Genomic DNA, 12413 nt, shown 5'->3' with positions numbered 1-12413 from the left:
ACGGTGGGTGACTAATTGTCATTGATTATTGGTGATGTGACGCAAGCGCTGCACTTGTATTTGCGAGTTCTGTTCTAGACTGAATGTAGGACATTGGGGTGGAGGGGGGGGGGGGGGAGGATCTGGATTAAGGAAACTGGGTCACTTTTGCGGCAGAACAAATAGCGATTTTTGGGTGAGCATAGACCTCGTGATTGTCGCTGTCTTTTGTATTGAATGATAGTTCTACTTCGAAAAACAATTTATCATAAGAATCAAAAATCAGCATTTTAAATACAATAGTCCGCTCCAGTGAAAACGCTGATATGATATATGGAATATGAGTCGTTTGAATAAAAAATTTAAACCGTCAGGTAAGTTGTAGATAATAATGCTTGAGTCTCAATACTACAAACACAAGTTCAATTCACCCATCATTGATTCAACCACAACATCAACAATTTAAGAGTCTCTTGGACAACTGTTTAAAAGTTTAACACAAAAATATTTATATTAAATGCTAAGGGTGTCGACCATATTTTTGAAAAATTTCAAACGCTGGTGAGCTTGCTAATAGACTCGTGAATATAAGAGTCTTTTTGGGTATACTAAAACTTGCCTCCATTATGCAGTAGAAATGCCAACGTTGAATAATTACAACCTCTTGCAAACTATGCATTAGAAGCCGTCAACTATGGCAACTGTTCCTGGAAAACAACAAAATAAACTAACCTCTCCCCTGTCTACCCTCTCATTAAGCATTTTAAACACAAATGTAATTGATAATAATATTTTTATCGTGCTCTATTTTTGACAGTTAAGGAAGTCTCTCGATAAGCAACAAGTCACCTCCATTTACAAATTGCATGGCGAATAGGACTCGTTCTCACAACAGTGAGAAAAATAAATAAGTCAACAAAAGGTGACAATGCATTTACAGAAGCAAAATACTAAGACAGCTTTACCTCTAAGGTGGCAAAACAGCCGACTAGGTTTCCCGAGAGGGCAAATAAGGAAAACAATTTTTTACGGTACGCCCACGAAAGCACTCGCAACTGGAGAGCATCCCCATCGGAAAGAAAGTGCTTCTGGTACTTTTGTTTAGGGCGGCATATAGCACATATGCTCAAGTCAGTGGGGAAATGACGGAGTGGAAAAAAATTGTCATCGTGATGTTCCACTGCTTTTGTCATAGGCATGGAAGCTAAATTTCCTATTAAAGGTGCTCAAGGTCATGGCTGGCTCTCCCGATTAGCTAAAGCGATTTCAAAAAAGCATTTTTGAAGCAGCAGCACAGCTACCGGCAAAATGTATGGTACGCGGTGCAAGTGGTACATTATTAAAGGGGTTAATATTTTTAACACTATTAAAATCTTCAAATTTGATTTATAAAATGATACGCATTTCAATGCTTGGATTATTTCAGAAAACACCCACCTTGGGCGATAAACAGGTAAAATACACAAGCCGATTAGACTTTACGAAATGTGTCGAAATGCTGGGAATGTAATCCGAAATTCCAAACAAATTTCATCTTCAATTTCGGCAAAATACAATTCTTAGTGCAACTGAAACTGGCTGATAAGTTAAAAAATTCAAGTGAATGATCTGTTTGAGTCCATGGGATGCTATGCGGCGGTCGGCTGATTGCAAACACTAGCTTCTCAGACCTCAGCCACTCAAGAACAGAACTATTGATGCTTCCGACTGCAAAACTGGAGATGAAAAGTGGTCAAAAAGTATCACAAGAAAACACAGGTGGAACTTTATTTAAAAGACAATGTTCTTCTCCCATGAAGAGGTTTGTGAAAGTCAAACAATCGGCTGGAGGTTGCACCATAATCGAAACACTTCGAAGCCATCTACATTAAAAAAAAAGCAAGTTTAAAGTGCTTTCTGATCACTGCAGTGTGGACCCTTTTTATTTGTGTTATTTGCTCTAATTTTGGTTATTTTTATTTTCACGCAGTTTGGCGTTTGTAAATTTAAAAGATCTCCAAATCGCATCAACAAATGGAAAGCCTAGATTGGTCGTTTTCAATCCACTCAAATCCCCAACCAACCTTGATGAGAAAATTTAGTGCATTTTTCAAAAAGCTAGTTAGTAATTACCTTGCGTCGCTGTGGTCATCTCCGATCACTTTGCAGTGGATGTCGGTGGGAGGAGGCGGTTTTGTCATCAACTTCAAGGTTGGCCGGGGACGTTAAATGCAAAATTAGAGCCTTGTCGCAACCTCGTGTTAGCAGTCTACTGGAATTTTAAGCAAGACACTCTCAATCTTTATGTTGACGCACCAATAAGTGAGAAAAAATAACTACACTTCACTGACGATGCGGATGTTGCATCATCACCAGTGGGTATCTTTAATCGTGGCGTTTGTGCCTCCAGCCTTCCTCGTCTCCTGCATCGGGACGGTGAAGCTTATTTACAGACTCCTAGATGTTTGGATGGAAATATGGCGCCATAAATTTAAGACTAAAACCAATTTCGCCAATTAAACTCTCATTTATTTGACGTGCTTCCAGGAAGCTAACTACTTATTTTTATAAGCATCTTCCGGAATGACCAACTTTCAAATATCTATCAATTTAAAGAATAATATAGCATTTTTTAAAAATAACATTAAACTCTCTTTGTTTAACGGTGTGGCCTAGTATGAATAATTAATTCGAACCTTAAATCCACATTTCTTTAAATATAACGCTCTTACTTAGAAAATAATAGTCGAACCTTTCTGTCTACCCATTTTAAAGCAGCAAATACCTCTATCTCCTGGCTTTTGGAGCAGAAAATCCCCGTAACTTCAAGTTCTCAATAATAAGAAAAGTTTTGCCCTTGGTGGTCAAACCTTTGGGACAAGCACCAAAAATCACAACAGCTACGCACAATACCTCACAGAACTTTTGATTACTAACTACTCCTAATTACCCTCACACAGAATTTTCTCAAATATTTTGCCTTTGAAATGACATCCTGGTTAAAATAAGCACTGATCCAGGACTAAAAAGGAACGCCAGTCCGCTGACGTTAAAGGGACTGAAAACAGGTTGATGCTAAGGTTCACCTAGAAAGGGAGTCGTATAGGGCTAAGCGCTACCTAACCTATCCCTCATTCCGGACACGCCAAAAAAACCATGAGAATGAGATTTGGGAAGTTACCTATCTCACGAGTGCAACCCAATGTTAACAGGCAAAATTCCACTGTTTTGGCTGTTCAGTTTATGACAATGACCTATAAGAAAGACAATTGATCATCCAAAAGACCTAAAAAAAAGAGAAATACTGAATAATGAGTTGATGGGCCCAGTTACATTTCCCCATCTGTTCGCCTGGGATTTGGTCTTTACGACAGCGGTGTTGAAGTCTAATGATGCCCTTTAATCCTCATGTCCCTCGTGGTGTATTTTGAGTAGCTCGAGCTCCGCACGGCAATAACTTAATTGAAGAGCTTTCCATCTCAGGTGAAGAATCTGTCATAGTTTCACGTATACGTCTGGTGTACCAGCCATTCTTTTCATTCATAATGGCAACTTCTAGACTTATAAGCAGCCAGAGTTAGTTAGAAAAACACGGAGTAAGGAAATCCAACTCCAGTACACATATGCGTATTTATATATACTTATATATATGTATAATCACATAATTCGAGTATGGTTCAAGGGGAGAGAAAACGCAATCTTTGAGAGGCCGAGAGAGAAGGGAGAGCCGTATTGGCAGCTTGTGCGTTCAACTATCACAGAAAAAAAGGAAAAGAGAAAAAAGAGAGGGCTGGCGTTTGCATGTTTCTTGCAGTGCGGCAGTGGTGTCTGTACATGGCTAGGGGGAAGAAGGAGGTAGAAGGCCTTTGCTATCCCAGTCACCGTCAAGGCATTCAGCGCCACAGGGAAGATGGCGGAGGCGGCGGAGGTTGCGGTTGAGGTGAGAGCCCCATTGCGATCTCAGCAGCAGCCGCGGCGGCTGCGGCGGCGTTGCGCATGGAGTAGCGTCGAAGCAGGGGTGCGGGTGCATCGTAGGGTGAAATTGGAGCTCCCGTGCCCGGATGGAAGGTAATGGACGAGGGCGGCAGCTGTTGCGCCTGAGGTGGGAGGTCGATAAAGAAGTCACCAGCCGGTTGACCCGACTGCGGAACAGCCACCAGTCCCGTGGTCTGTTTGCCCATCCAATTATTACCGACGGTGCCGCTGTGTCGCTGGTAAAAGAGTGCTGCAAGGCAGAAGGTAAAACTAGTATCTAGGAAGAGGCTATTAGAAGAGTTGTGACGGCTAAAACCGAGGAAGACAACCAAAACATGGTGAGGAATGTACACCAAAGTCAGGTTTGATCGTGCAGGCCCTCCCAGTCGCCCTCGATTCAGTTTGCATGCTGGTGGTACAGTGCTGTGCTCACGCTGCTTTGGTAACAAAAGCTAATTCAAGACTGACGTGGCTTATAACGTCGTAAGAGGGATGGAATTCGGACAAAGAAAAGGGATACAAACTCAGCGTCTGAGATTTCCCCACAAAACTAAGGAAAACTGGTACGAAATTAAGATTAAGATTAATTAAGATTCGATGCACAATTACCTGTATAGGTTTTACCTTCAAGGGTTTCAAAGATGCAATGACGAGAAGGGCCAGTTATTTTATGCATGTAAATTAGACATATACGAAGAGGTTCTTACAATACAACTTCGAGCATGTAGGAACAATTGATGCCTATTTATTCTTCAAAAATTCGTAAAGAAATCGGAATTCTGGGAAAAAAATGCATTTTAAATCTAAATGACTTGGTTTATGTGATGAGAGGACACAAAGTCTGAAGAAAATATCATAACATGACAATTCTGAAAGCCACGTAAACAGCAAAACACCCATTCAAGCACATGTCACCGCCTCTACCGCACGTGAAATCAGTCAAGGAGAATAAAATTTATCCCAATGGGTAGTCGGGAAAACTCCACAACATCATAAAAGTGATTTTTTCCTAGTTCTTCGAAAAAAAATGCTTAGAAATCGAGGTCAATTTGGTTGCAGCACGTTGACTTACACGAGTGCATAAAATCCTACACCCTTTGGCAAGTAGGCAACTTGCAAAATTGCAGAGCAAAATATCTCAGTCAGATGATAGGCATCACTTGCTCACGAAGTAATACTTTTTTTCCATTAATAATAGGAAGATTAAACACTGAAGAAAAAGAAGGAATCGATTAGAAGCAAAGAATGAGAGCACGAAAATACTAAATATTTCAGAGGTTCAATGAGCTCAGTGAATTAAAAAGGAAGGCGAAAAAACATCAGCTAACTCAAGGACATTTGCATAAAAAGTCGGAGCTTAAGGTGCCGCTAGACTCCGGAAAAAACAACCTCGAGTTTCCCAGAGGTTCGTGACTTACCGCAAACGAACAGATATCGACACTATTCGGCGGTCGCATTTTAATATCTGTTGAATTATTTCAAAAAATGTAAGAAATATTTCCAGATTTTGCGTCTTAGTGTTTGACCGAATGTCGAGGTGACGATGATTGCATAAGAAATACGGTAGTTGAGGGCAGGTTGAAATTGACGAGAATCAAACAAAATTCACCGCCTAAAATCCAACCTAATTAACTTCTGATTTCAAAAGCCTTTTTTGAGGCGTTGTTGGAAAGTATATTACACCATCGCATTTCTTTGAAGACTTTAATGACTTCTAAAAATAGCCTAATTTATTTGAATCCTATAACTTTAATGTAAGGATGTTAAGAACGGATAATTTCATCAAAATTACACATTTTGTTTTAAAGTATCAAACCTACGCAAAGGAGAAGCCGAATCTGAATCTTTCGCCTCCTAAGACAACATACGCGGCATTCTAATCAGTTTGAAAAGGAATCGGAAATATAAAGGCTTATTTTGTAAACCGAAGTCTTATTCTAGTCTTGAAATCACCCCGTACATGCAAACATATTCAATGAAAAATTCAAGTAGACGAGTCAACAGAATACGCTTACGGGGCGCCAAATGGCGGTGCAAAGACGGCCGAAGTCGGAATCAGGTGCGTGAAACATCAGACCACTTGAATGGGAAGCGTTTTCGGGGGAAATTTGCCAATACGATAAAAAAGAAATCGGGGTGGGGGGGGGGATAAAGGGTAACGGAAACTAAAAAAGGCCTAACCAGCACAAAGTGAAATGCAATCTGTAAAACACACCATTTGCTACTTTTAACAACAAATTAGTTAATGATTTCAGCTTACAAGAGCCCCATTACTGCAAAAATTAAACATTCAATGAATCCCCAACCTCTTCCTGTCGATACAAACAATGAGCAAGGAGATAAAGTATTCAAGCAGGAAACAGAATGAAATGGTTCTTTAAACACAGAAAATTGATCACAATTTTGCATAACTGGCAAGATAAAGTAGTTTGCGAACAATGCATAAATATATGGAGGATTGCACACTGAAAGCACTTAAAAATGCATTTCCGGTCAACATATCGAAGAATATGAACAAGAATAATGGTAGACTAAGATCCCTAGATTTTTAACGCCTAAACTGTCGAATAAGGCAGTTGGAGATCCGAGTATCCGAGCAAAGGCAAAATCCCCAATCTTTGAGTCAAGATAACTAGGGAATATGGTAAGTGGTAATAACGAGAAGATATTGGGTTTTAAAAATGCTACAAGATTAGAAAGGATTGTTTATCGGGACAGGAAACAAAAATACAACCTCGTTTTTTAGTTGACATAAGCAAAAAATGCAGCAGATATGGTCAAGATAACGGCTATAAATTTGTAAGTACGATTTAACTAGAAGCTAAGCCCGAATAAGCCAATATGATTGACAAAATTAGCTCGGAAGCTGATACACCGAAATGTGTGATGGAAAACTTCAAAGCTTTACATCCCAACAGGAGGGCACAGAGATGTGAGGGAGGACGAAGGGGGAGGGAGTAGAGTCGGAGGAAGAGGAATTATGGCCGATGAATTAATAGCAGGAGAGAGATGAGCGGAGGAAAGAGAAGGCTGCGTTAGTGTAGTAGGGTGTCGTAAAACGGCACTTGCACGCGCATGGGCGTGCGCACACACCTCGCCTCGCCGCCCGCCCGCCTCATCGCGCCTTTCCATTGACGTCATTCGGATATACAAAGACGAGCGACGAGACACGACGCAACGCGGACAATCGATGTGCGGCGGACGGATGGCTGGCTGGCTTGCTAGGCCGCCCACTTACCCAAGACTGCGCTACAGCAGCGCCCGGGCAGAGGGGGCGGTGGTGGTGGAGGCGGCAGAATTTGCACAAAAATGCAGCATACACACACATCCGCAGGCGTTGGGTATGCACACCCCATGCCACTTTTTCGGAGACTGCGCTATGTTGTCAACTTTGAACAGCGATTCTGATTGTTTACCATTTTGTTTTTCTCGATTCAAAGCTTCATCAAGAAGTAGTGAGTAGTTTAATAAAAGCAAGGGAGTTAATTTGTCTGCCTCCTGTCAGACTAAAGGTAAAGTTCAGTAGGGGATTCTTCGGTAAGTGAACTATGATTGGATCATGGGTCCTGATCTTGTCATTTAGGCACTGCGTGGTAGCGGTCCAATCTGAAAACATTATTTTTATAAATTTCCTCCCACTGAAGGTATCAGCTATGCCATAAAAGGTTTTTATGAAGCCCGTTCGAATTTCGCGCATTGAAATTCCAAGTCATGCTAAAATAGTAATAGGAATGATTAAATGACATTGCTGGTTCCAATTTATTCCCAGTGGTTTCCACAGTTTTGAAAACTGTCATTAGGAGTCAAAGTGCGTATTCAATAATAAAGTGCTAGAAAGATCAAAATGACAAGGGAATGTTTAACTGCACTGCTCCCTGACAGCTTGAGGGCGGGGGTAGGCATGAATTCAGTAGGTAGTCTCGTCGCCGATCAAACTGTGATTTTCACATGTTTTAAGCTTATTATTCGGGAGATGTGGAGTGCTAGTGTGATGGAAAACGAGCCAAAATAGTTTTGCTGTAACAGAGTATTAATTGCGTTCCATTCCATTCCTCCCAAAGTAGTGTATTTTTTGCTGAAAAAAAGTTGTTGGAGCGCGAAGGGTTCTCCGAAGAAGTACCTCCAAAGTGCGTGTTGTAATTTTCCCACAGGTCATGATCACAAGGCAGCAAGTACGATTCAACGATATCAGAGATTTCAATTTTAAATTCGGACTAAATAGACAATCACAATGAACAGAAATCAAATCAGTCAATCATTCACTGATTTCAACAATGTCAGATAAGGTAGAGTGGATGGGTGTGATTCAAAAGTACCAAGAAGCAAAAACTAGTTCAACTGTTTCATGTCAGAGTGAAGGAGAAAATATGCAATAATTTCTTCGGCAAGTGAACAACGACCTGATTATACATTCTCAAGATACTATTGCGATCAGAAAAACCTCAGGCACGTACAATAAAGTAGAGCATTTAACCGGACTCAACCGAACAGAAGAGCGGAATTTGGAGGAATACAACCAATGAGACGCTTTTCTCTAGCTTTCATGGGTATCAAACGTTTTGATTGAAAATTCTTAAAGAAATGTGTGATAAAACTGGTGAAAATAAATCAATAAAGGGGAAATCAAATAAGTGATTCTTTTGTCCGAAATTGTTTAATAGTTCTTGTAGTTTAGAAACCCAGAGTTCAGGTATTTATGACAATTTCAAGCATTAACACACAAGAGAGGAAAAACAGAAGCGATTTTGATTTGGGACATAATTTACCCTAGTAAAAATCAAAACCATAAAAATAAAGTTTTCGTTGACTTTGACACTGACAAGACTCAATAGCGGGGCAGCTGCTGGTGTGAAAAGAGATCTAGAATAAAATTTGGGAGACTAATCCATTCCAGCCACTTCATTCACAAAAATAAACCCACCAAAATCTACTCCACTTTCAAAGAAGAATTCCACAGACTAACGACAGCCTAAAACAGGTTCCAAAAGTGGAAATCCGAGATTGGAAATAAGAGCTTAGGATCCATAACTGGAGTGATGCACCTTTCTGCTGAAGCCATCTCAACCACGATTCTATTCCGATTCCGTCAATTTCGATAGCATGAATTGAACCAGGGTCAATCAAAACTTGTATCTAGTTGTGCAGGCACCAAACTCACCGTCCGGATTGGCCAAAATGGTTTGGGGTTGGCCGGAGTGCTGCCGGGCGTGATGAACACTCAGTGCGATCGCCCGGCTGGTGGGTTGGGGCGCGGTGCGGCAAAAAAATCGGTGTGCCAGAGCCTCGGAGGGGCGAATTCGCTTATCGGGGTCGTAAATGAGCATATGCAGTACAAGGTCCATGAAAATAGCGTAGTCCTGCGGCGAGTGACCTGGCTCCTGAAGTCGTCGACCCATGGGACCCCCGCTGTTGACACCCAGGATGTCACTCAGCTTTCGCGCGCCCGGCGGCTTGTAGTTTATCTGTAGCAGTAGTGGTAGAGACATTGACACTACATTAGAACTTGAGCACCTTAGACCATCTTTAATAGCCACTGCTGTGCAGTTGGAATATTTTTTCTTACCCAGAGTGACTTTCAGATACCGACATGAGTCGGATTTGAACAAGCTAAAAGTGGACGCTGAAGTCACTCTGTCTACCAGGACTTGAAAAAAGTGAACCCAAATAAACTGCTGCAGAGAATCGAACTTGAGAATACTTGAGGAACTGTTCTGAAAAATATTTTGGTAGCACCTGTGCCTCGACTGATCCATCTTCACCACAGGTTTACACTTGCTCAAATTACGTTTAAGCATCCAAAACAACTGATTGTAAAGGAGCAGGAGAAAAGGAATACACATTCAACTCATTTAATCGACAAATATTTGAGTAATATTACAATACCTGTCTATCGTCGTAGAAGTAAAAATAGCTATTCATGGATTCAGATTTCTTTAAACCAACCACCAAAGAGTAAGTGCGACAATGCAAACATCGAGCATTCAGTTTATAACAGATCAGGAAATTACATTTTTCCAAAAGTAAAATATTGACGTTTCCAGTAGAATTGTTGGGCTTTCCGGAACGCTAGGCGGATTGAATGAGTTTGAATCCACATGTACTCCTTGAAGATTAGACTTGATAAGCAATAATTCTTATGCACGAGGCCCATTTTATACGGTGTAAAATAACCGCAAATGCGTTTAATCTATTAAGTCAGCAAAATGAGAAAGTGACCTTTTATTATGGGATGGAAATATCACCAAAAAGTCGAATCGCCTGATTTGAAAAAAATGAAAAGGTGAGATTTTGATTTGGTAGAACTATCTCATCAAACAGATTTTACTGAACGATAACTTGCATCGAAGAAGTAGAAAGACGGCAAAGACATTCAAAAAGGCTTTCATGAAACGCTAGTTTGACTGATCAGAATTCGTCAATATATATTTAACTTCAATGATTAAATATTTTTCACATCTCTATCAACGAAGGCACCAGAATAGAACGAGTCGACGGAGAAATTCAAGGAGCATATTTGTATTAGTGCAAACGATAAAAATTCGCCCAAAAAAGATATTACAAAGTAAGGCATTAACGCATGGAGTTGGCTGTAAGACCACATATTTCGGTAGTAAAATCAATCCCCTAAATCAACAAAATATTACTTTGGGGAGATCTATAAATTGCGTCTTAGATCAAGGCTCAGCCGCAATTCAGAGAGAATGGTTTGGTGCATACTCGTGAATTTTCTTTAGAGAACACGTAGCTTTCAGTACACGGCGTTCAACCAGAGACGCCTGCTACTGAAAAGTGACATTATTGATAGTGAGGAAGATATGGGCGGTATACTGGATTTTTTGGCTCTGATAGGGTACCACCGACTCTGTAAAAAGTGAAGCAAAGAAACACCATTGAACAATTCCAAATGAACCAAAAAATCTGGCCCTCAACAGCCAATCAGTCAAACAAATTCACCGTGGAGAATACAATTTCCTTGTCTCCAACGCCACACCCCGTTACGTTACAAGTTGCATAGAGCACAGTACACATACCCAATAAAAAAGTGGACATTTTGAGATCCCTAACGCCCAGGAGACCAAAAAAAGAAAGCAATTTCCCGCATGTGACGAAATAAGGGGAAAGGACTGCGGTTTCAGCAATATTAGGTACACGAGCTCTGGTAACTAAGTAACGAGTTACTGAATAAGATATGAGTAGCAATTATTCTACAAACCCACTTTGACGTTGTCCTTCATTGAAGCCTGGTAGTTGGGTACAAAGTTGCCATTGGGTTCGCGTTCGAAGAACATTGGCCACCTTCGACTCTTCTCGATGAGATAAGACGGGAGCATTCCCAGTACCTCGATTATCTTCAGCATTTGGTCCAGCTACAATGTTGAAATAGTCACTTACAAAAGTATAGTAGTAGATATTACACAAACCATAGATAGGTATTCTCTAGTTGAGAACAAGCTTCGTAACGGTACACATAATAGGAAAATGAAAGAATCGTCCCTGTGTGAAAACAAATGTAATTTTAAAATGCGTCTTAATGAGACGCCATCAAATCATAAAAATGGCACCAACTATATTTCGGGTAGTTTATGCACGTAGACTTTCTTCACAAAGGTATGACAATCGGCTACTGTCAGTTCTTGTAATACTTTGATTACTTATTTAACTCCTCGTTTTAGTTTGCCGGATACTTAAGACTCCACTTTCGTGCTTCCACTGAGCTGCGTGACCTTTGAGTCATGCCAGTAGTCCCCTAACACTTCCGTACGTCGGCAGTACATATTCTGCTCAAGTATCATGCCTTCTTTCGGCTTCAAGGAAGACTTGGAGCGCTACGCCATGCCCGAAATCTATTCGCATTACCTAAATTCCGATTAATAAAGTGATCCAAGTCAAGCGTTTGTTCCCAAACCCAATACAGTCACTTCAACGCACAACTTCGCTTCTGATGAAATCGGGAAGCACGGACTCAAGGTGAATGATTAATCCAAATGGAAACGTGTCATTCAAATCCAAAAATAAACTTCGTAATTTAATATATAAGACGCCTCAGTCTTTGCATCATTTAGAAGACACGGGACAAAATCCCCTTAAGGAATAGGGTGACTTTTTACGATCCTAAATTCCGGATCCAGTCCAGAAAGTAGTCCAACAGAGCACCGGCCAAAATATTCACAGTATTGCCGTCCTGACACAGGGATGAGTCAGTTGGCTACAGAGGAAGAAAAATGAAGTGAAACGGTGACGTTGTACAAACAAGGCGGCAGGTTGATCACTATGGTAACAAAGAAAAAAAGGTGAAAAAACTAAGAGTGGTTGAAATGCTTCCAACTCAACCAGCCTGGCTAGAAAAACCACACCAGAGAGGCTGAAAATATCGCCACCACAGTCGCCACCACCAATCACCGCAATCTCAGCTTTTTTCAGTCGAAAAAAAACATCCCGGTAACAAATCGGCAACGGAGCAGCACTTCACTTTGACTGAT

General features: G+C 40.8%; 1 protein-coding gene across 1 annotated transcript in view; it reads right to left on the bottom strand. All coding sequences in view use genetic code 11, as the record gives it.

The window, feature by feature from the left end:
- Positions 1–3851: 3851 nt before the first annotated feature.
- Positions 3852–12413, bottom strand: part of EGR_02685 (Dual specificity tyrosine-phosphorylation-regulated kinase 1A) — a gene marked incomplete at both ends in the record, with an annotated part of 19478 nt that continues 10916 nt past the window's right edge. The window contains 3 exons of the mRNA XM_024491934.1: positions 3852–4183; positions 9092–9395; positions 11151–11300. Coding sequence (XP_024353749.1) covers positions 3852–4183; positions 9092–9395; positions 11151–11300 — 786 coding nt within the window. The remainder of the gene's footprint in view (positions 4184–9091; positions 9396–11150; positions 11301–12413) is intronic.

This window comes from Echinococcus granulosus (assembly GCF_000524195.1).
Source record: "Echinococcus granulosus chromosome Unknown EG_S00012, whole genome shotgun sequence".
Taxonomy (NCBI): domain Eukaryota; kingdom Metazoa; phylum Platyhelminthes; class Cestoda; order Cyclophyllidea; family Taeniidae; genus Echinococcus; species Echinococcus granulosus.
The sequence above is the reverse complement of the archived record's forward strand: the minus strand, read 5'-3'. Positions and strand labels throughout refer to the sequence as shown.